The sequence below is a fragment of the Hemitrygon akajei genome, chromosome 11 (genome assembly GCF_048418815.1).
Source record: "Hemitrygon akajei chromosome 11, sHemAka1.3, whole genome shotgun sequence".
NCBI lineage: Eukaryota > Metazoa > Chordata > Chondrichthyes > Myliobatiformes > Dasyatidae > Hemitrygon > Hemitrygon akajei.
In genome coordinates, this window is record NC_133134.1 from 134,897,798 (window position 1) to 134,923,261 (window position 25,464).

The 25,464-nt window shown below is 42.3% G+C and overlaps 1 protein-coding gene across 2 annotated transcripts; it reads right to left on the minus strand.

Annotated features, from left to right (window-relative positions):
• Positions 1–3,828: 3,828 nt before the first annotated feature.
• On the minus strand, positions 3,829–20,828 carry LOC140736032 (P2Y purinoceptor 1-like). Of its 2 annotated transcripts, none has more exons than XM_073061723.1 (3): positions 18,110–20,828; positions 7,268–7,391; positions 3,829–5,106 (listed from the first exon to the last, which is right to left on the minus strand). In XM_073061723.1, the coding sequence occupies exon 1, from the start codon at positions 20,679–20,681 to the stop codon at positions 19,626–19,628; it is 1,056 nt and encodes a 351-aa protein (XP_072917824.1). In that variant the 5' UTR covers positions 20,682–20,828; the 3' UTR covers positions 3,829–5,106; positions 7,268–7,391; positions 18,110–19,625. The 2 variants fall into 2 exon arrangements, with proteins under 2 accessions (XP_072917824.1, XP_072917823.1); XM_073061722.1 differs by having other exon boundaries at positions 18,086–20,828.
• Between the last annotated feature and the right edge of the window lie 4,636 nt (positions 20,829–25,464).

A 25,464-nucleotide genomic window follows, 5' to 3' on the forward strand; every position in this document is an offset into this window, starting at 1 on the left:
AGTCTCTGCAAAACCCTTTTAAACTTGAGAACAAACAGACCCCAGCATTAAGGCTCTAATTACTCTGAGTCAGGCAGGCCACATCTTTATTGTGTCTGACACTAGACTCGGGTGACTGATACTCTATTCAGAGCTCCATCATTGGAAGAGATTAGCAGGCAGACAGTTGGAAGGATGTAAGGAGGTGCTGAAAAATCTCACAATCCAACTGACACCTGGGATTCATTGGCCAATAACCATCCATAGTGGAGATGCAGCATTTGGAAAAGTATTAAGAATAATTTTTGTCTGTATTGAAAGCCCACAAAAATTATGCATTTCCTCCTTTCACGCTCAACCTGCTTCACCTGTGATTCCTGGACTGGTCTTATCAGCTACCACAGCATCAAAACTGGAGTCATCTTTGAAGGGTGAAGGATGTCGAAAGAGGTGATGTTGTGGATAGCCAGATCCCTCAGCACCTGCAATCTATCACCATTTAAAGCACTTGGCTTTATAATTATTTTTCTAGCAAAGTGGGTTGATTTCACATTGTTTCACATTATGTTCCATCTATTACATCTTTGCTTATGCAAATAATATGCCAATGTTCCCAAAATCCCTCTGTGTTCTTTCTCATTCTCCACTGCTAATACTTAATCAAAATACACTGGCGGTCCATCAGAATCTTTGCATTACGATATTCAGTAGCCGAAAACAGCAACTCTTCTTTTCCAGCCTTTTGTTTGTTGTATTTTGCACTCATGCTCTTTAATTGAGAAATGTCTTTAACTTAATGCACTTAATTGTAACTTCAAACAAACCATTATAGAAACAAATCATTGTAATGAAGGAATTATCTAATCAGTGTGATTTCCTTCAGTCAGTGATACAATTAGTGAAGACTAGTGTGAATTTGTGCTTGAAGGATATGATAAGCATTCTCTGATTAGCCCCATGATTCAAAGAACATATAGGAGCGCAATAAAGGTCTGATACATTTTCTGTTCTCATTGCCTTGTGGCAAATTGTTTAAATGACTATACCAGGGCAGTAACTTGTTCTATTCTGAAGTTTTGAAAAGAAAGCATCAATTAGACTTAAGACCAATTATCTGGAAAAACGAGATGTGTGTTTTTCTTTGCCTGCAACATGGGAGTGACAGCAATCAATTATTCTGTCAGTATTTTTTTCTTAGGAATGAAAATTATCATCTTGCACTATTACAAGGTCAAATTGCCCAAAGCGCTTTTCAGTTTATAATTTACTTCTGTAGTGTCATCAGTTTTGTAGGAAAAGAACAATTTGTTTTCAGCAACATTTGGTGCACATCTATGATTCGATCATCTATGTACTTTTAAGGTTTTATTTGATGAGTTAATTCCTCTCAGGCAGCCTCGTGGTGTTTCTTTAATTCCGGTTTTGCAGTTTCTGAAGAGGATTGTGTGGGTGCCACGGACAGTGAGCCATATGGCTAATATAGTGAGTGTGTGGTTAATTTGTGAGGTGGTATACTGGCTCAGAGCTGCTGGGACAAAGCCCTGTGATTCTCAGTAACATGCTAAATACTCCTGCACTTCAAATGGGCATGTTTCAGAGGTTCCCAGGAGTCAGAGGGGATATTGCACCTTTTCAAAGAAGGTTTTGAATCTTTTTCTCTATCCACTTGGTAAACTCCTGTTACAGAGCTCAGAACAGAGTGTATACGTCTGGTGTCAGATATGCAAAATACGTGATCTGTCCAGCACTGCCTACTGAGAGTGACAATGGCCTTAATGCTGGGTGTCGGCCTGGGAAAGGGCATGGACATTCATTTACATAGCCTTCCAATGAATGTGAAGAAACTTGCAGGGACAACACTGATGGTATTTTTATATATTGCCAATATTGGTTTATCCCTTGTTGTTTGAGTGGTCTTGTCAGAACCATTTATGTCCAGTCAAGGTGGGAGATGAGGTGCTCAATATAATCCCATTTGAGAAATGGTAAAAAAGAATGTGCAATTCACTTGCAAACAATAACTATATTGAGGTGTCACTTTATGTGTCATAAATTTGTGAGCTTCAGGTTCCTTGAATAGCATGGGTAGTAGTAGTGGTGAGAAAGGGGAGATGGTGAGTTGTGTCATTACTGACTGCTAGAAGTGTTGTGGTGCTGAAAGAAACATTCCTTTTTTTTTGGAGCATCTGCAGTTTCACATGTCTCCATACCTTCTTTCCTGGATCTACAAGAATTCAGATGAAGTTATTTGAACTTAACTTCTGATGTCTGGCAGCTTACTATTCCACATTCAAATCCAGGAAACTTGAATGAAATTAGGTTGATGTTACCTGTTCACAGGAATCCTAAATTAAATATTGATTCTTTTATTGGCATGCAACTGAACTCTGGTACTACATTACCACACTGGACACTGGAAAACATGTCCTGTGTCAATCTGGTGCTAGGTATTTTTCCAAATATCTACACATGCTGTAAAAGAATCAACACACACAAAATGCTGGTGGAACATAGCAGGCCAGGCAGCATCTATAGGAAGAAGTACAGTCGATGTTTCGGGCTGAGACCCCTCGTCAGGACTAACTGAAAGAAGAGATTGTAAGAGATTTGAAACTTGGAGGGGGATATCCAAAATGATAGGAGAAGACAGGAGGGGGAGGGATGAAGCTAGGAGCTGGGAAGTTGATTGGCAAAAGGGATACACAGCTGGAGAAGGGAAAGGATTATGGGATGGGAGGCCTAGGGAGAAAGAAAGGGGGAGGGGAGCACCAGAGGGAGATGGAGAGCAGGCAAGGAGTGATTGTGAGAAGGACAGAGAGAGAGAAAAACGGGAAAAAATAATAAATAGGGGATGGGGTAAGAAGGGGAGGAGGGGCATTAACAGAAGTTAGAGAAATCAATGTTCATGCCATCAGGTTGGAGGCTACCCAGACGGAATACAAGGTAAAAGGTTATAATACTGTAAAAGGAATTAGTGCTTTCCCAGCATTTCTGTCAAATAAAGTCTTCTCAGGCTTCCAGCCGGGTAGAGGGATTGATTTTAACCAGCATCTCGATGACAAACTCTGCCATCTTTATCAGGATGAGTTCTGTGCATGCGTAATTGCCCTCATTCACTTCCTATTTTTACATTCCTACAGAAAAAGCAACTGCAATTAACAAGCAATCCTATTTATTTAAAAATACAAAGATACCTATATTAGACTGCTATTTATTGATTGTAGCTCCTTCTTCAATACCATTATTCCAAACGAACTCACCTCCAAACTCCTAGAACTAAGACTAGGCACCACCCTTCACAACTGGATCGTTGAATTACTAACCAACAGTAAGAATAGGCAACAACACGTCCACTGTGATTATTCTCAGCACTGGTGTCCTGCAAGGCTCTATTCTCTGCACTTTATTTTATTACTTGTACAGTCATGAACTTAAGGCCTTAAGGTGCATACTCTCCATGACCATGTGGGGGCTCCAGTTTCCTCCCACATTCCAAAGACATACAAGTTAGGGCTAGTGATTTGTAGGTATGCTTGTTGACACCAGAAACATGGTGATATTTGTAGGCTACTCCCCAATACATCCTCTGACTCCGTTGGTTGCTGACACAAAGAATGCATTTCACTGTATCTTTCAATGTATATGTGACAAATAATGTTAGTCTTTATAGAAGTCATCGAAGTATGCTGGCATCAAGATAATCTTTCCCTCAATGTTAGCAAGACAAAGGAGCTGATCATTGACTTCAGGAAGTGGGGCATTGTACTCTTACCCTGACTGAAGATGGTTGTTGTCCCATGAATAAAGTCACCAGGGAGACATAGCTGGTAGACATGGAGTTTCTTTATTCGACAACATGAGACACAGCCGGCATCATATTCAGACCCTTTCAGATGAAGAGGCCTGCTTGACCCATTATTACATAACATTTTATTTGCTAAAGATCAAAGACAATTCTATAATTGCAATGTATCTACAATGCTTCCCTCTGAATTACATATAACTTTCACATCTCTTTCTTCACACCCCCTACTACAGACATCCAAATGAATTTTAAATCAGCTGGTCTTCTAATTAACTGTGGTTCACGGCTCTTAGAAACCCATTGTCCAGAGCTGCATTTTAAATTTAATCTACAGTCCATATTTAGATCTGAAGATTGGTGGCTGAAGTTAGTTGCTGATGTTAATGTTTTGCTATACAACCTAAATCCAGAATGTTCTCTCTAACAGTCCCTCCTCTTGGCCCTACAGCTCAGAAATAAATCTGCACCAGGAAAGGCCAGCCTTAAGGAGAATCTACTCAAATAGGACAGCAGAAATGCCCTGCCTTGGACTCCCCCCAAATACTTCATGTGCATCTAAATCTACCCTATCTTCCCTAATGGCTACCTACAAGATGCTAAGCAGAGAGATTGTTCCAGAAATTTGAACAACTATCTTTAAAAATCCAGCTTCATCGTTGTGTGCCTGTTGCCTCCTTCCCTGCTGGTTGATTGCAGTTTAATCACATTCTTTATCTTCACCTCTTTATTCTCTGGTAGCTGAAACTCTCTCTTTCCAGGGGTACTAGCAAGGTTAACATATCAGGCTCACAAGCCCTCTCATTGATGTCCAGGAGAGGCTGGGGAGGTTTCTATTTGAATGAGTGCATGGATCTACCTCTCCCTGCTGATACCCCCTTCTGAACTGCCCAGTCGATCACTGGCCTAAGTGCTGAAAGGGACCAGCTCATTTGTACTCAGTCCCCATTCAGGCTGGGGGTGACTGCTTTAGATGCTGTTTGCATGTTCTTCTCTTTCTCAGTCTGCCATGCCATCAAAGTTGTGGAACCTGATGTCTCTGCTGAAACTTCCCATCTATTTTTCCCAATATGATTTCTATTCTCTGCTATACAACTAATCATCTACCTTCAACAAGCAGCCTTTATTACTGAGTACCGTCACCATCACACTTTAACATGCTATTCATGGCGTTCTGTCACACTCTCCTGGTTCCTCTGCCTTCGTGATTGCTGTGGGTCAGTTCCATCAACTGTGGTCAGGCCTGGTGCAGCTGGCTGGTGTCCGTCACTTAGGTTCTCCACAACGACACTGTAGTTGGGTACAGTTGATCTCCCGCTCTGTCTCTGGGGGTGACAAGAAGGCTTTAACCTGTGTTCAGTGTTTCCGCTGGCTACCTTGCCAAGCCTGCACACAGACACAAGTGTCATTTGTCAAAAATACCATAAGACCATAAGATATAGGAGGAGAATTTGACCATCTGGCCTATCGAGTTGGGCCATCTGTGGTCCTATCCATGAGGCAGCAGCCTCACCATGACTTAGTCACCTGGCTGTGGGAGGACGATCTCCTTTCCCTCTGGCTCTCTCTGATTAGCAATGTGCTGCTGTTGTTTTGCTCAGTCCTTCAACACTTCGTTGGTTACAAAGTTCCTTCAAATCCCCATGTAATCTTACCAAATTGGCAGTTGTAGTTTATTTCTGTACACTTCTGATTTCTTTAGCTTCTTGTTCCTCTGCTGCCCTCCTCATACTGATGTCTAACCACTCGTTCCCTTTCTGCTCTTTACTATCCCCTTTCCGGTGAGTCTTTACTATAATCGCTTTGGACAGCTGCACTACTTCTAACGGCTCCTGACTGTGCCTGGCCCCTCTCCTTGGGACCTCCTGACATGATTCCCACACATTGCCCTGCCTTATTGCTCCTTTTCCTGAGTCTGTGGTAATACCTGCTTTACTCAGTGTGTCTATTCTCAGGACAGTACTTGCATTATCTGGGCACACCCAGAAATGTACAGGAAGCTGTTAAACCTCAATCTCAAGTACCTGACTTCACTCCACCCTCATACTTTCACCTCTCTTTTGCCTTTCTAGTCCTGGGCAAGGGTAGATCAGTTATCAATACTGACAACCCCATGTCCACTAACATTTCACATTGCTGGCCCTTGTGTACATCTGCTGACTGGTAATAGAGGATGCTGTCAGCTGTTTGTCTGACCTCACCAGCTCCATAATCTAGTCAGCAGTAAAACTGGAAAGAGAGGGCGTTGCTGTGGATTCTGCCTGCTTAGGTGAGCAATTTTCATACTTTCCTCTGTTTTTAGGACACTGCCTCCAAGCATAGCCTGAGAAACCACAGCTGTAACAAATCACCTCCTTTCCCCACCCCCCCATGTCTATTCCAGCAGTTTCTTGCTATGTGCCCCACACAAAGGCACACAAAGCAAGTTCCCTGTGACATCACAGCACCCACATTCACTACAGCCACTTAAGTCTTCTCTTCCCCCTCCTCTGGTCTATCTTACCAGCCCATGGTATTATTGCTGCGTATGTTGATCTTACCACTGTCTCCAAATCTAAAACTTCTCAGAGGCCGAGCTCAGGCCTTCCTTCGCACTTTTAGGAAGACTGGGTCATCCCTCCCTCGATTATCCAAGACTGAATACTCCTCATATCTCGATATTTATGTTTTGCATAATCCATGGCTGTCTCATCAGCTCTCTAAATCACTGAGCTTTTCATTCTCGAGTTACTCTTACCTTACCTCCAACACCCCGTCGCTGCCTCACTTCCCCCTTAAAGATATCTCTCTTCATTGCTGACATTCCCAGTAGTTGGCCATGTACCTTCCAGCATTCCCTTGGCCATACAGTCCCACATATTCCTTTGACACTGTTCTTTTACTGTGTATCTTTGGGGTGGATCTGGTGAATTTCAACCATTTTTTCAAGCTTGCGCCAGAATTCTGCATTCCCGCAGGAGACCTTAAGTGAGGGCAGCTTTGACAAAGTACTCTGCTTCTCCCTGGGGGTGAAGGGCTTATGGATCATCATAATCAAAGTCAAAGGTTGGCTTGAGTGATCAGGCTTCATGACCTGATATTGCCAATCCTACAGATACAATATATCTGGGTCAAACTTCTCCCGGAAATATCTTCACACTGATTTCCACACTATGCAAAATATAAATGATGGATAGAAGTTAAACAGTACACATTTAAAACCGTAGAGTATGTGCTCTACAATTTTCCACTTAAGTGCATCTGAACTCATGATATCTATACTCTGTATTCCTTTGTGTCCCGAATCTTCAATAACCACATTTTGCAACTGGTGGCCCCGTCTCACCAAATTAACACACAAAGTTTAGTCTCTTGCAAAATAACATCCCCCCTCCCCCGTTTATAATCTGCCAGTTCAGCTCTCTGTGGTGTTTGTGATTCCTCATGATCCTGTAGTCAGTGATCCAACCAGATCCAAGTGTGAATACCAATTTTAAAAATACTCACCCACTTTGCCTACTGAGATTGCTGGCCACATGACGGGTCACAAAAAAGTATCCTGGATGAGCTCCCAAATGTTGTTGCGTAAACAGTCATTGGAGATAGGTGGCTCGTAGATATGAAGTAGTCTCTTTATTCAACAAAATAAGATATAACAGGCATCATATTCAGACTCTTGGAGGAAGCAACCCAATACTACATGATATTTTATATGCTAAAGGTCAAAGGACAATTCTATAATTACAATGTATGCACAACGCTTCCCTTTGAATTATGTATAACTTTCATAACTTTTTCTTCACAACCCCTCCTGAAAGGAAAATCCTGCCTGACTAACCCACTGCAATTTTTTGAGGAAATTACAAGCAGGGTAGACAAAGCAGATGCAGTGGATTTTCAGAAGGCCTTTGACAAGGTGCCGCACATGAGGCTGCTTAGCAAGATAAGAGCCCATGGAATTATAGGGAAGTTACTAACATGGGTGGAACATTGGTTGATCGGCAGAAAGCAGAGAGTGTGAATAAAAGCATCCTATTCTGGCTGGCTGCCAGTTACCAGTGGAGTTCTACAGGAGTCAGTGCTGGGACCACTGCTTTTTACGACGTATGTCAATGATTTGGACTCTGGCATTAATAGATTTGTGGCTAAATTTGCTGATGATACAAAGATAGGTGGAGGAGCAGGTAGCATTGAGGAAACAGAGAGCCTGCAGAGAGACTTAAATAGTTTAGGAGAATGGGCAAAGAAGTGGCAAATGATGTACAATGTTGGAAAGTGTATGGTCATGTACTTTGGTGAAAGGAATAAATGGGCAGACTATTATTTAACTGGAGAGGGAATTCAAAATGCAGAGGTGCAAAGGGACTTGGAAATCCTTGTACAGAATACCCTCAAGGTTAACCTCCAGGTTGAGTTGGTGGTGAAGAAGGCAAATGCAAAGTTGGCCTTAATTTCTAGAGGTATAGAATATAAGAGCAGGGATGTGATGTTGAGGCTCTATAAGGCACTCATGAGACCACAGTTGGGAGAATTGTGTGCAGTTTTGGGCTCCTTATTTTAGAAAGGATGTGCTGACATTGGAAAGGGTTCAGAGAAGATTCACGAGAATGATTCAGGAATGAAAGGGTTACTGTATGAGGAATGTCTGGCAGCTCTTGGGCTGTATTCCCTGGAGTTCAGGAGAATGAGGAGGGATCTCATAGAAATATGCCGAATGTTAAAAGGCCTAAACAGATAGCAAAGTTATTTCCCATGATAGGGGATTCTAGGACAAGAGGGTACAACTTCAGGACTGAAAGACGTCCATTTAGAACGGAGATGTGGAGAAATTATCTTAGTCAGAGTGTGGTAAATCTGTAGAATTTGTTGCCACGAGCAGCTGTGGAGGCCAAGTCACTGGGTGCATTTAAGGCAGAGATAGATAGGTTCTTGATTGCCAGGTCATCAAAGGGTATGGAGAGAAGGCAGGGGAATGGGGATACTGGAAGAATTGGATCAGCACATGATTGAATGGCCGAGCAGACTCGATGGGCTGAATGGCCTACTTCTGCTCCCATATGTTATGGTATTATAGTCTTACTACAGACACACAAATGAATTTTAAATCAGCATTGTCTGGTCTTCCAACTAACTGCAGCTCACAGCACTTAGGAACCACTTGTCCAAAGCTGCGTTTTAAATTTAATTACAGTCCATATTCAGGTCTGAAAGTTGATTGCTGAAGTTAATTGCTGAATTAACATTTTGCTATATGCAATAAGTCCATAATATGCTCTAACAATGGTTGAGAGTTTCAAGTTCTTTGGTGTAACTATCAACAATATCTTGTTCTGGTCCAGCCATCTAGATACCATCACCACTAAAGCACTCTAATATTTGTACTTCCTCAGAAAGCTAAGAAAAGTTAGCGTCCTCACCAACTTTGACAAGACACTATGCCTTCCAGGTGCACCACAACTTGGCATGGTAAATGCTCTGTACAAAACTGCAATAAATTGCATTAAGTTGTGAACACTGCCTCGTCTATCATGAAAGCCAGCTTCCCCTCCATTGACTCTGATTATACTCTTGTAAAGCAGCCAATCAAAGACCACTCACCCCAGTTCTTTTCTCATCTCTCCCCCCCCCCCATCATGCTGAGATCATTTACCATCAAACTTAAGGACAGCTTCTATTCTGCTGTTATAAGATCCCTAAATGGACCTCTTGTATAACAGAGAACTCTTGATATCTGAATTTACCTCATCATGGCCCTCACAATTTGCCCGGCTATCTGCTCTCACTTTATCTGTAATGGTCCCACCATATTCTGCATTATGTTATTGTTTTTCTTTTTGTACTATCTCACTGTACTAATGTATGGAATGATTTGTCTGGATGGCGTGCTAACAAAAGTTTTTCAGTGCATGTGACAACAAAACCAAACAAATTATTAAGCAATACTTAGTTGACCACCCACTGGAGCAAGAATTGTGTTTTCTAATGAGATAGGTTCTCTAATGTTCTACCTTGTTTTTGTAGAAGCTCTGTTTGCAGGTTCAGCATTTATGGAATAGGTATATATCAAAATGCACCATAATCACTTGAACACTCACAATGGCTTCAAAATGAGTAGCAGATACAATGTGGGAAATGTACTTCCATTATGGGTTAGCATTTTCCCTGCAAATGGATTTCACTCTTAAAATTCATAAATTGGGTTGTTTTTTGAGCAAGTTCTTTCATGTGAAACTTAAAGAATTCTTAAGTGAAAAATAGTGTTTGTAGAAGATGAACATGGAGGAAGTGTGGCCAACTTCCTAATTTAGGAGAGTATGGCTTGAGATGTGTGAATAGCCAGATAAAAAGAAGATACAAACATTACATTTGCGACTCTTCTAATGCTCTTGATCTCCCCCACCAACTTTCAACTTCCTAGCCTGACTACTTCATTTTCATCAGGGATGTCCAGTCCCTGTGTACTTCTATCCCCATGAAGAAGGCCTTAAAGCTCTCCGCTTCTTTCTCAATAAATGAAGTCAAGTGAAGTCAAGTTTATTGTCATTTAACTATATACATTGTTACGTATTCAGGCAACAATAAATATAGATGAGATAGGCAAGGGTTTAACAACAAATAACACGTTTATTAAACACTGAAACAAACCCCCTCAAAAGTAAACAAACCCAAACGTAACCGGAAAACAGCTGCTGTGCGACACATTCACAGTTCTTAATAGCTTTGCAGTCCCGAACAGTCTTTAAAGCGGTATTGGGAAAAAACAGTTCTTTAGAACGATATGCCGAAAGTTCAAAAGCTCACAGTACTTTTAAAAGGAGAGACTTTTTAAAAACGATGTAAATTCTCTTCCACGTCGATGTCCTTCGATTCCCTGGCGTCGAACTTTCCCACGAAGAATTTTATAAAATATAATGGCTCAAAAGTACTGACCTTTCTTCCCACACTATTCTCAATCCTTTCTGGTCAACCCAGGGATTACCAACGAGAATAGTCAACGAAATCCTTCCGAATGAGGATCAAACAAGGTCGAACTCAATCCACCGTCGAAAATCGATTTTCCTCGATCTCCATCTTCCAAACTTTTGTTCACTCTCCATCAGCAAAGAAACCGTTGGCAGTGACCTTTTAAACTTTAGGCATTATATAAAACTTCATTTTTAACTAAACTGCGTCATCACATTAAATCACGCAGTGACATGAAGTCATCTTAGCAAATTCCGCCACGAACTGCCCCACCTGACAAGGTGGGTCTTCCTTTTATACCCTGTAGAAAAAAACCTATCACATGACCTCTACTGGCGGGAAAATGACATCACTCCACCATCACAAAACCATTACCTCATGTCCAGTATAACTTCAACCCCAGTCACGTGACAAGGGTACCACTGTCACGTGTCACGGGTACGTAACACCTCCCTCCAAAAAAACGTTTTTGGTCTGACAAGAACAAAAATTTTAACAATTTCTTACAAAAAAAACAAATGTATAAATTATATAACATACACAATATACAATACAGTAGGAGTGTTACAATAAAAAAAAACCACTCCAAAAAAAAAATATTACATTGTACATTCAACATCGAGATAGACAATCAGCAATCACATTATCTTTACCTTTAATATGAGTTATCACAATATTGTACTCTTGTAACATCAAACTCCAATTTAACAATCTTCTGTTTTTGTTTTTCATCTTACTCAGAAAAACTAACGGATTATGATCAGTGTAAACAATAAGTGGTTTTTGAGTTGTACCAACATATACCTCAAAATATTCTAAAGCCAAAACAAGAGATAACAATTCTTTCTCTATTGTTGAATAGTTTCTTTGATGCTTATTAAATTTCTTAGAAAAGTAAGCTACTGGATGATCAACCTCATCACCCTCATTCCTTTGCATCAATACTGCTCCCGCAGCTTCATCACTAGCATCTACAGCTAATGAAAAAGGTTTTTCAAAGTCAGGTACCTTAAGCACAGGTTGTTGACATATCATTGTTTTCAATTTTTCAAATGCTTCCTGACAAGGCACTGTCCACACAAACTTTACATTCTTCTGCAGAAGATTAGTTAATGGAAGGGCAACATTAGCAAAATTCTTACAAAATTTTCTATAATATCCTACCATTCCCAAAAATCTTCTGAGAGTTTTTTTCCCCGTCGGAGTGGGAATCTCTAAAATTGCCTGAACTTTTGCCTGAACAGGAGCTACCTTACCTTGACCTACAACATAACCAAGGTAAGTCACAGTGGCATGTCCAAATTCACTCTTGGCTAAATTAATAGTCAAGTTAGCTTTTGAAAGCTTTTCAAACAATTTCTCCACCGCAATTATGTGTGCTTCCCAAGTATCATTTCCTGTCACTAAATCATCAATATAAGCATCAGTATCTTTCAATCCCTGAATCACAGAATTAATCATCCTCTGGAAAGTACCTGGGGCATTCTCCATCCCAAATGGAAGAACATTATACTCATATAACCCAGATGGAGTTACAAATGCAGAAATCTCTCTACCTCTGTCCGTTAATGGAACACACCAATACCCTTTCAATAAATCAATCTTTGTAAGGAACTTTGCTTTCCCAACTTTATCTACACAATCATCTACTCTAGGAATTGGATATGCATCTGTTTTCGTTACAGCATTCACTTTCCTATAGTCCGTACAAAACCTAATACTACCATCAGGTTTTGGCACCATAACACATGGCGAACTCTAATTCGAGTTAGAATGTCTAATAATATCATTCTCTAACATGTATTCAATTTCCTTCTCAGCAAGTTCACATTTTTCCATGTTCATCCTATATGGATGTTGTTTAATAGGTTTGGCATCTCCAACATCTACATCATGTGAAGCTACAGTAGTCCTTCTCGGAACATCTGGAAACAAATCCTTATACTTAAAAATCAATTCCTTCATCTGTTGTTTCTGCTCTAGCTGTAAATGTGCTAATTTCTCATCCATATTTTCCAAAATGATCGAATTAGGTAACCTAACAGAAACAATGTTAGATTTAGAATGAAAGTCAGATGAATCATCTATCATGTTCCCAGTTAAATCAAACTCATTCTCACTAACCACAACAGTCACAGTACCAGATTGTTTCTCAAAATATGGTTTAATCATATTTATGTGGCAAAGTTGTGTTGACCTTCTGCGATCTGGAGTTTTTATTACGTAATCCACATCATTGATTCTAGACACGATTTCATAAGGTCCATGAAATCTAGCTTGTAAAGGATTTGTCTGCACTGGGAAAAGAACCAACACCTTATCTCCAGGCTTAAACATCCTCATCCTAGCTTCCTTATCATACCAAGTTTTCATTTTCTCCTGAGCCAACTTTAAATTTTCCTTGGCTAAACTACAAGCTTTATGTAACCTGTCCTTAAATTTCAAAACATAGTCCAACAAATTAGTATGCACTTCCTTACTAATCCACTGTTCCTTCAATAAAGCTAAAGGTCCTCTAACTCTATGCCCAAACACAAGTTCAAATGGACTAAAACCTAAAGATTCCTGTACCAATTCCCTTACTGCAAATAAAAGTAAGTTTATACTCTCATCCCAGTCACTTTCATTTTCCACACAATATGTCCTAATCATATTCTTGAGAGTAGAATGAAACCTCTCCAAGGCACCTTGCGATTCTGGATGGTATGCAGACGAAGTGATTTGCTTAGCTCCCAATTTATAAACTATCTGTTGAAACAATCCAGACATAAAATTACTACCTTGATCAGTTTGTATTTCCTTAGGCAATCCAAAATAAGTAAAGAATTTTATAAGAGCCTTCGTCACAGTTTTAGCTTTTATATTCCTAAGTGGTACTGCCTCTGGAAACCTAGACGAAGTACACATGATAGTCAACAAATACTGATAACCAGTTTTTGTCTTTGGTAATGGACCAACACAATCTACAATAACTTTAGAAAACGGTTCACCAAATGCTGGAATAGGTTGTAATGGAGCTACTGGTGTAACCTGATTTGGTTTACCCACAATTTGACAAGTATGGCACGTCTTACAAAACATCGCCACATCTTTTCTTAAACCAGGCCAGTAAAAATGTTTTAAAATCTTGTCCACAGTTTTCCTTACCCCTTGATGTCCACCTAAAGGCACACTATGAGCTAAAGTCAAAATCTCATTTCGATAAACTTTAGGAACAACTACCTGATAAACAACATTCCATTCCTCACTTGCAGGAATTGTAGGCGACCTCCACTTCCTCATCAACACTCCTTTTTCCAAGTAATATCCTACTGACACCTTCTCAATTTCACTACCTAGTAAAGCTTGTTCCCTTAATTTTACAATCTCAGGATCTCTATTCTGCTCTGCTATCATCTCCTTCCGAGACAGAGATAAATCTTCATAGTCAGACTTACTCCCAGAATCTTGTTCAAACAACGAAGATAAGAAAGTCTCTGACACATCCTCAAAACTCGAATCCTGAGTCGAACAGTCATGAGTAACAACCTCATTCTGCACATCAATTTTTTTAGCCATAGCTCTAGTCACAACACAGGAAGAATCTGTGTTAGAATTCACCTCTGGTTCCTCTGATTCCATTGTCAAATGCACTTCAGGAAAAACTTGTCCACCTGCCAAGTCATTACCTAACAATAAAGAAATACCCTTCACAGGTAAGCTATGCTGTAGTCCTACTTTAACAAATCCTGTAACTAACCCTGACTTTAAATTTACTTCATGTAAATGTACAGGCATAAAATCACTTCCAACACCTCTTATGTAATTCACCTCACCAGTATCACTCTCTTCATTAAACTTCAACACACTATCTAACATCAGTGATTGAGAAGCTCCAGTATCCCTAAGAATTTTTATTGGCACCAGAGTAGATCCTTCTTTCAAGGATACAAACCCTTCAGTTATAAAATGATCATATCCCTTTCTAACTTTGTCAGACTCTAACAAATCCTCATTTGTGTTTACCAAACCCTGTAACTTTACAGGTGCTTCAGTATGTTGCACACAAGCATCTGGAACGGCTTCCTTCTCTTTCTTTTTCAATTTGAAACAGTTAGCTATTACATGGCCAGACTTCTTACAATAGTTACAAATAAGACCAAACTGTCTTTCATTCACAGGTTTTCCTTCCTCCTTACCTCTCTCATTAACCTCTGATTTAATTTCTAATTTACCTGGAGTCTCCATATTATTTTTCCTCTTAAAAATTCTACCCTGAGGAAATTTATTCTTATGGATTAAAACATACTCATCAGCTAATCTAGCACAGTCCTGCAATTTATCAGTATCCCTCTCATTTAAGTAGGTCCTTACTTCAACAGGAATGCTTCTTTTAAATTCCTCCATCAAAATCAGCTCTCTCAATGTATCATAGTCCTCATTTACATTTTTAGAAGAAACCCATCTCTCAAAACACATAGCTTTATCATAGGCAAATTCCACATAAGTCTTTTCCACAGACTTTTTCAAACTCCTGAATCTTTCCCTATAAGCTTCTGGGACCAATTCGTATGCTTTGAGAATATTCATTTTCACAATATCATAATCAAGTGCTTGCGCAGCAGTTAAAGCTGTGTAAACTTGCTGTGCTTTGCCTTTAATCACACTCTGTAACAACACTGACCATTTATCTTTCGGCCACTCTGACATCCGAGCAATAGTTTCAAAATGTTGAAAATATCTTTCCACTTCTGTTTCACTAAATGGAGGGACCAATTTAATTTCTTGGCTAGCAACAAACGGTTTTCTAGAATCAGAAGACTGATTCTCAGACCTTAATTTCGCCATTGCATATTCAAAATCTCTCTGCTTTTGTTCAGCTTCCATTTTACACCTCTCTAACATCATTTGTTCGATTTGCAACTGCATCTCCAGATTACTTATTGGAAACGATTCTAAAATCGATTCATCAAAATGACCCGAAGCCACAAAATGTGATGCGATCTTTCTCTGTATTACAGCTTTTGATGTAGTGGCCAAAATACCTTTAAGTTGCAATCTCTTAGCAACCACAGATACTTCAGTTTTTTTCGCCGTCGCTAACAAATCCGCGTCTGGCGAATCCAGAAACTCATCAATATTCATCGTTGCCGAATACCACTCACGAGCCAATCAAACAAAAAAAAATCGAGCAATCCCCGTTACCAAAACACCGATTCAAAATTCAAAAAGCATTTTAAACTCAAACGATTCAATTCCGGACGTAGCCCCCATAATTAATGTTACGTATTCAGGCAACAATAAATATAGATGAGATGGGCAAGGGTTTAACAACAAATAACACGTTTATTAAACACTGAAACAAACCCCCTCAAAAGTAAACAAACCCAAACGTAACCGGAAAACAGCTGCTGTGCGACACATTCACAGTTCTTAATAGCTTTGCAGTCCCGAACAGTCTTTAAAGCGGTATTGGGAAAAAACAGTTCTTTAGAACGATATGCCGAAAGTTCAAAAGCTCACAGTACTTTTAAAAGGAGAGACTTTTTAAAAACGATGTAAATTCTCTTCCACGTCGATGTCCTTCGATTCCCTGGCGTCAAACTTTCCCACGAAGAATTTTATAAAATATAATGGCTCAAAAGTACTGACCTTTCTTCCCACACTATTCTCAATCCTTTCTGGTCAACCCAGGGATTACCAACGAGAATAGTCAACGAAATCCTTCCGAATGAGGATCAAACAAGGTCGAACTCAATCCACCGTCGAAAATCGATTTTCCTCGATCTCCATCTTCCAAACTTTTGTTCACTCTCCATCAGCAAAGAAACCGTTGGCAGTGACCTTTTAAACTTTAGGCATTATATAAAACTTCATTTTTAACTAAACTGCGTCATCACATTAAATCACGCAGTGACATGAAGTCATCTTAGCATCTTAGCACGAACTGCCCCACCTGACAAGGTGGGTCTTCCTTTTATACCCTGTAGAAAAAACCTGTCACATGACCTCTACTGGCGGGAAAATGACATCACTCCACCATCACAAAACCATTACCTCATGTCCAGTATAACTTCAACCCCAGTCACGTGACAAGGGTACCACTGTCACGTGTCACAGGTACGTAACAACATGTATATAGTCAAATGAGACAACGTCGCTCCGAATCAGGGTGTAAAGAACTGTAGTCTACATAACACATAATAACTTATGTAAGCAAGGATGAAATCTACAGATAGATTACACATAAATAAACTTAAGTGCATATTTTAAATATTGTAAGGCAGAGAATAGATTAACCAGTGACACTTTGAATGCGATGTGGCGGGGAGCTCAGAACTCTAATGACCTGAGGGATCCTAACCATTCTTGTTTTTATGCCTTGCAGTCTCACACGCGAAGGTAAAAAGTCAAAGAGGATGCTGGATAGATGGGATCCTTGATAATACTAAGGACCTTTGGTAGGCAGCGCGCTTGATAGATGTCCCCAGTGGTAGAGATACACCTATAATCTTCTCGGCGGTTCACACAGTCCTTTGTAGGCACTCCTGGTCCAATGCTCGGCTGTTCGCATACCGGCTCCCCTCCACTACCACCCTCCTTCGTCTGGCACAATTATATTTCACCCTCAACAATTTTTCATTTGGCTCCTCCCACTTCCCCCAGACTCGAAGAGTAGCCATGGGCATCCGCATGAGCTCCAGCTATGGCTGACTTTTTAATGGCTACGTGGAGCTGTTCATGTTCCAAACCTTCCCTGGCAATGCTCAACTCTTTCACTGCTACGCAGATGACTGAATGTTGCTGCTTCACGCTTCCACGCCATGCTCGTCCATTTCATCTACTTTGCCTCCAACTTCCACCTTGCCCTTAAATTCACTTGGTTCTTTTCTGACAGCTCCTCCCCTTTCCCTGGAGCCAAGCTGCTTGTCACAATTACCTTGACTTCCCACCCTGTCTCCTGTAAAAACGCTCTCCCCTTTTCTCAGTTCATGCGTCTTGCCGCATCTGATCGCAGTATGCGGCTTTTCTTTCCAGTACATCAGAGGTGTCCTTTTTCAAAGAACGGGCTTTCCCTTCCTCCAGCATTGATGCTGCCCTCACCCGCATCTCCTCCATTTCCCGAACATCAGCGCTCATCACATCCTCCCGCCACCTTAACAGTGATAGTTAACCTTATCCTTACCTACCGCCCCGTGAATCTCTGCATCCAACGTCACCATTCTCCGTTGTGCCTGCCATCTCCAAAGGGATCCGACCACCAAACATACCTCCCCACCCCTCTCTGCAGCAATCGCTCCCGCCGTGATTCCCTTCTCCATTCGTCCCTCCCCATTCGTCTCCCTCCCTACACTTATCCCTGCAAGCGGACAAAGTACTCACCCGCCCATTCACCTCCTCGCTCACCTCCATTCAGGGTCTCAAACAGTCCTTCCAGGTGAAGCAACACTTCAGCTGCGAATCTGCTCGGGTCATTTATCGCGCCCGGCGCTCCCAATGCAGCATCTTCTGTATTGGAGAGTTCCGCCGCAAATTGCGGAGCCGCTTCGTCCTCCAAAAGCGATGGCCAAATATTTTAATTTCGATTCCCACTCTCATTCTGATATGTTGGTCAGTGGCCTCCTCTTGTGCACGATGAGGCCACCCTCATGGTGAAGGAGCAACACCTTACATTTATTTCGTCTGGGTAGCCTGCAACCTGATGGCATGAATACCGATTTCTCCTTCCTGCAAAAAAAAAGTTTCCCTCCCCTCTATTCTATTCCCTCTTGCCTCTTCTCACCTATCTCTCATCTTCCCTGGGTCCCTTCTTCCTATGGCCCGCTCTCCTCCCATGTCAGATTCCTTCTTCTCCAGCCCGTTTCCTTTCCTACCTTCTAGCTATCCTCGTTCATCCCACCACTTTTTTATTCTAGCTTACCCCCCCCCCCCCCCGCCTCTCCAGTTCCGAAGAAGGGTCTCGACCCGAAATGTCGACAGTTTATTCATTTCCATAGATGCTGTCTGACTTGCTGAGTTCCTTCAGTATTTTGTGTGTTGCTTTGAATTTGTAGCATCTGCGGAATCTCTTGTGTTTTTATGGTTCCTTAGTTCTGGAATACTTTTGAATTTTAATGGTCAGATTTCATGGACAAATTGATGCACCATCAATAACTCACGCTGAGACGTAGGAAGCGAAGTATCGGCTTTTATTGACTGGAAGAATGAACAACCCTACATCCTGGGGAATGAGGCTGGGCATCAGGCCTCAGTCGCCTTTATACAGGGGTCTGTGGGAGGAGCCACAGGAGCAGTCAGCAGGGGTCTGTGGGAGGAGCCACAGGAGCAGTCAGCAGGGGTCTGTGGGAGGGGCCACAGGAGCAGTCCAGACAGGGGTCTGTGGGAGGAGCCACAGGAGCAGTCATCAGGGGGCGTGTCCAGACAGGTATATGTAGTTCACCACACAAATACTGGCAGATCCTTAATTTCATACAATATCCATGATTACAGGAAACTGTTTGAATCCATCCTGTTCGTGCTCCATTGGAGATCTTCTGTAATACAATTGAGATTGTCCTGACCTGCTATCGTTTCCCACAAACAACCTAACCCATAACCTGTTGCAATAGTGTCTTGGGAATCTGGACTTAGGACCAAGGGGAACAATAACAAGCAATGGCAGGTTTCTCCAACTGGTCACATGCAAGAATCCTTATTTACAGACAGAGAGTCTAAACTGGGTCGTGGAAGTATTTGATTGGAAATCTTGCAGACTGGAAGAAAGGAAGGTGCAATTAAAGGAGATTTTGCAGCTCTTTAAATGCAGACTGCAAAATCCAGTCTTTTTAATAATCATTGCGTTGAATTATTTTGATTTGAATTATTCAATATCACGACTTTTCTTGGATACACTGTCGTGATTCGTGAACGATATTAAATTGGTTTACACGACTGTTTCGTTCGGAGTTGGTATTTTACAGTTGAACAAATTTCTTTGCGAAACTGAAGGCTGGCTTCTTCTGACCAAAAAGGTACGCACCTTAACGCTGAAAGTTCTCATTTGATCCACCGTGCCATCCCTGGTTACGAAATAAATGAATGGGTCAATGCAGCTGTTTAAACTGGTCAGCCCCCTGGTAATCTGGTAGAACAAGTAAACCGATTTGGTATTTCCGGCACAGAGACCTTTCCATTGAAATTGCCTGGACATCAAATTGAGGTATCGTAAAAGATGATAAGGGGCAAAACAAACCGAAAATAGAAGCATAATAATGATCGCAAGGTTCCGGGATCGTTCCTTCGGGCCGGTGTGTTGGCTGCGTTTTTTGCTGAGCACCACGGCGATTTGACAGTAACATCCTACGATAAGGAGGCAAGGGATTAAAAACCCAGTCACAGAAATGACCCTAACATACAATAGATAAGAGGTTACTTCCTCGTTTATTGTAGTATCGTGGCACTTTGAACCATCGGCGTTTGTCTTGGTAAAATATAAATCCACCTGGGTTTGAATCAGAACCAGCCCCCAGACCAGAAGACTGATGAGTGCTGAGTGACGCGTCTTCCATCTGCCCAACATCCTCATAGGATGCACGATGCCCAGGTAACGCTGTACGCTGATGCAAGTGAGGAATCCGATGCTGCAGTACAAGTTCAGGTGGAAAACGAACCTGCTTATTCGGCAAACATATTTCCCAAAAATCCACCGACCGTGTCTGGCATAGTACACCACAAAGAACGGCAGAGTGACGACATAGAGAAGGTCCGCAAGAGCCAAGTTAAACACGAAGAAATTCCCGCTGACCCATTTCCTCCGCCTCAGACACAAACAGACCAGCACCGCGGAATTTGTGGTGAAACCCACCAGGAACACAATAGCGTATGTAACTGAAAGGAAATAGTACTGAAAGATCTTATCGATTTCACAATCGGCAGTACGGTTCGGGGGCATGAAGTCAGGTGCCAACGAAACTGCGATCAAAGAGCTCACCTCCATCATTAGGTCTGAAACACACGTTCCAGGTCAGAAGCAACCGTCCATTAACACTGTCCAATCGGCCGTCCCGCGAACCAAATAAAAGCAAACTTTTAGATCAGAAAAACCCAGAGGTGAAGCGCCATTCACTAGATGCGTCAATCCGCTAAGATTCAGAATGTGGGAGTGATGGGCAAGTCAAACTTTGAAGTATTAAAGCCACACCTTATTTCACAAAACATGCCGGATCTTGTTACGGAAACGTGAACATACTAATTAAAAAGTACTTCATGCTTTATGATCACAAATGGCACCGTTCCTCACAGTGGGGATGTGGAAAACTTGCCTTGTCTGAGGAGTATCGGAATACTTAACAGCTCAAGGGGAGCAGGCTCGAAGACTTCAGGAACCCCTTTCCCAGTTTTCAAGATCTTACATCCCGGTACATTTGAGAACTATTACAAAGTCAATAGTATTTAAAATATATATTAAAATAAAATTATTATCCCTAAATAATTAAACATTTAACTTATAAATTATAAGGAAAATGTCTTTTTGGCCTAAAACCAGATCTCCCGCATCGCCATTGACTGGTACAGAATTTGAAAGCTCACTCCCTGGTGAGCAGGAATCTCAGCATGAGGGAACTCCGCTGCCACACACTCAACTTTGGTACTGTACTTCTCATAGTTGACAACCCAAGCGCAAGAATCCGGGCTTGCCTACGTTTAGACAGCCACATTTGGAACAGTTGGCAATTGCGATTGGAAATGCCGGGGGGTTTTTTCCGGAAGAAAATACCATAACGAAAAGTGATGAATGTAAAATTGAGGGCCACGGTAGCGAACCGGTTAACGCAACGGTTATAGCTCAGGGTGTTTTGGAGTTCAAGTCTGGCGCTAACGTGTTCGGGCATCTCCCGTAGAATGTGGGGGGTTTACCGGGTGCCAGGTGTCCTCCCACACAGTCCGAACACCTACCGTGTAGGTTAATTGATCATTGTGAATTGTCCCGTGGTTAGGTTAGGGTTACTCGGAGATGTGATGATTGGGCGGTGTAGCTCGAACGGTTCCTTGGTTCCCTGGAGAGAGAGAGAGCCTGTGGTATGTTGAATTACCGGGTGAACGAGTAGTCTTTGGGGTTCTGCATGCCTCTGTCTTCATTGATGCACGCTTTAGTACTCGATGGTGGGGGGGGGAGATCGTTGTTTTGCTGCTGCTTGTGCATGGGAGGGGGGAGCTGGGAGGGGGCTTTGGGGTTCCAATGTTTAACTGTCATTCATTCTTTGGGGCACTCGTCTGTTTCCGTGGATGGTTGCGAAGAAAAAGAATTTCAGGATGTATATTGTATGCATTTCTCTGACATTAAATGTACCTTTGACACCTTTGAGGACCGTGGAAGAAAGGGAAGGAGGAGGAGAACCGGAGGGAGGTGATGGGCAGGTAATGAGATAAGGTGAGAGAGGGAAACAAAATTGGGAATGGTGAAGGATAGAGGGTGGGGACAATTAGTGGAAGTTAGGTTTGAGGCTACCCAGGGAGAATATAAGGTGTTGCTCCTCCAACCTGAGCGTTGCCTCATTGTGGCAGTAGAGGAGGCCATGGACTGACACATTGGAGTGGGAATGGGAAGTAGAATTGAAATGGGTGGCTACCAGGAGCTGCCGATTTTTCTGCAGACTCGGTGAAGCGGTCTCCCGATCTACGTCAGGGCTCAGCAATATAGAGGAGGTCACACTGGGAGCACCAGATACAGATCACCCCAGCAGACTCACAGGTGAAGCGACGCCTCACCTAGAAGGATTGTTTGGGGCTCTGAATGGAAGAGGGAAGAGGTGTAGCAGCAGGTGTGGCACTTGTTGTTCTGTAAGGATAAGTACCGGGGGGGGGGAGATCAGTGGGGAGGGAGGTGTGAACAAGGGAGCCACTTAGGGAGTGATACCTGTGGAAAACAGGAAGTTGGGGAAGGGAAAGACACAGCCGGTGGTGTGTTCCCATTGGAGATGGCGGAGGTTGCAGAGAATTATCTGCTGGACGCTGAGGACAGTGGGTGGTAGGTGAGGATGAGAGGCCCCCTATCCCTGGGAGGATGCAGTGAGGGCTGATGTGCACTGAAATGGAATAGATGCAGGTGAGGGCTGCATTGATGGTGGAGGAAGGAAGCCCTTTTCTTTGAAGAAGGAGACATCTCAGTAGTTCTGAGCCTCAGCCTGAGAGCAGATGCCATGGAGACAGAGGACCTGAGACAAAGGGATGGTATTTTTACAAATGATGGGGTTGGAAGAGGTATAGTCCAGGTAGCTGTAAGAATCAGTGAGTTTATAAAAGGTATCAGTAGATAGACTAGCTTCACAGATGGAGACCGAGAGATTCTGATGACATAGTTTTATCCCCCCTGGTTCAGTCCCTTCCTACCTAAATCCATGACACTGCACACACTCTGAATGTTTTCAATGACTTCAAGTTCCCTGGCCCAATCGTCTCATTTTCACTATGGATGTCCAGTCCCTATACCCCATCAGGAGGACCTTAAAGTTCTTCGTTTCTTTCTGCACAACAGACCCAACCAGTTGCCCTCCAACACCACTCTCATCCATCTGGTGGAACTGGTCCTTGCCCTCAATAGTTTCTCCTTCGGCTCCTCCCACTTCCTTCAAATCGAAGGTGTAGCCATGGGCAGTCACATGTGTCCCAGCTCAGCCAGCCTTTTTGTTGGCTACATGGAACAGTCCATGTTCCAAACCTACACTGGTATTGCTTCCTAATTCTTCCTTTGGTACATCGTCAACTGCATTGGTGCTGCTTCCTGCACCCATGTGGAGCTCGTTGACTTCATCAACTTTGCCTTGAATTGCCATCCTCCCCTCAAATTTATTTGGTCCATTTCCAAGACCTACCTCCCCATTCTCGATCTCTCTGTCTCCATCTCTGGAGACAGTCTATCTACTGATATCTTTTATAAAAAACATTGTTTCTTTCCACCCTGTCACTTGTAAAATGCCAGCCCCTTCTCTCAATTCCTCCACCACCACTGCATCTGCTCCCAGGGTGAGGCTTGTCATTACAGAACTACTGAGTTGTCCTCCTTCTTCAAAGAAAGGGGCTTCTCTTCCTCTACCATCAACACTATCCTCACCTGCATCTCTTCCATTTCACACACACCTGGCGTCACCCCATCCTCCGGCTGCCACACCAAGGAAAGGGCTCCCCTTGTCCTCACCTACCATTCCAGTAGCCTCTGCATCCAGCACATAAATCTTCGCAACTTCCACCATCTCATCCAGGATTCCACCACCAAGCACATCTTGCCCTCTCCCCACTTTCCACTTTCTGCAGGTATTGCTGCCTACGCGACTCGCTTGTCCACTGGTCCCTCCCCAATGATCTTCCTCCAGGTCCTTATCTTTGCAAGAGCAGTGAGTGCCACACCTGCCACTACAGCTCCTCTCTCTGCACCATTCAGGGATCCAAACAGTCCCTTCAGATGAGGCGACCCTCCACCTGTGAGTCTGTTGGGGTGATCTACTGTATCTGGTGCTCCAAGTGTGGCCTACAGTATATCGATGAGACCCGAAGTAGATTGTGAGACTGCTTTGCCAAAAACCTATGTTTCATCTGCCACAAGAAGCAGGATCCTCAGTAGCCACCCATTTCAATTTTACTTCCCACTCCCAATCCGACATGTCAGTCCATAACCTTCTCTAATGCTGTGTCCTCAGGTTGGAGGAGCAACACCATATATTCCACCTAGGTAGCCGCCAACCTGATGGCATGATTACTGATTTCTCTGACTTCCAATAATTGCCCCCACCCTTCTCCTTCATCATCCCCCATTCCTGTTTCCCTCTCTCACCTCATCTCCTTACCTGCCCATCACCCCCCCCTGGTGCTCCTCCCCTTCCCTTTCTTCCATGGTCTTCTATCCTCTCCTATCAGATTCCCCCTTCTCCAGCTCTTTATCTATTTCACCCATCACTTCCCAGCTCTTTACTTCACCTTCCTGCCTTACCCTGACTTCTCCTCTTTCTTTCCAGTCCTGATAAAATGTCTTGCCCCAAAATGCTGACTGTTTACACTTTCCCATTGATGCTGCCTGGCCTGCTGAGTTCCTCCAGTATTGTTTGTGTGTTGCTCTGGATTTCCAGCATCTTCAGATTTTATTGTGTTTGCAACTCAGCTGTAAATTCAACCATCTATTATATTAATATTATTTTTCCTTCCTCTACAGCTACTGCCTGATCAATTGCTAATTTTCAACATTCTCCTTTTGCCTTCTGGGCTCAGCAACATTTTAATTGTCCATTTCTTTGTTTACTGTCTCCAACTGCCATTATTCATTTGTTAACCAAATAGTGTTATCTCCATGGTAAACCGTGCCTCACCCCACAATCAATTCTCCCTTTGTCCTATTCAACCCTCTATCACCACTCTACAACTTAAAACATCCTTGTATCCTAACTTTAACATGTTTTGACAAGGGACTTTGATTTGAAAGGTAAGCACTGTTTATCTTTTCACCAATGTTGAATTAGCTGCTGTGTATGTTTTTTTTAGTTTTTATCCTATCGTGTAACTGTTGGATGCATCTGTAATCTTATCCTGCAGCTGGTTTTGAAGCACATCTTCATTCAGATTTCCATATTTTTCTTTTGGTGCACTCTCTCAATATTCTGCAGATCAGGATTTAAATAATTGTGTGTAGAAGCAGCACTTTAATTGTTGGTCTGTGGGAATAAGATTATAATAACCATATTTCACTGTAATATAATTCACAAAAAGTTCAGCAGCTGTATGTGAAATGGATGACA

Excerpts from the sequence above, each read along its gene's own strand:
- LOC140736032 (XM_073061723.1), bottom strand. The coding sequence starts at position 20,681 with ATGATGGAGGTGAGCTCTTTGATCGCAGTTTCGTTGGCACCTGACTTC.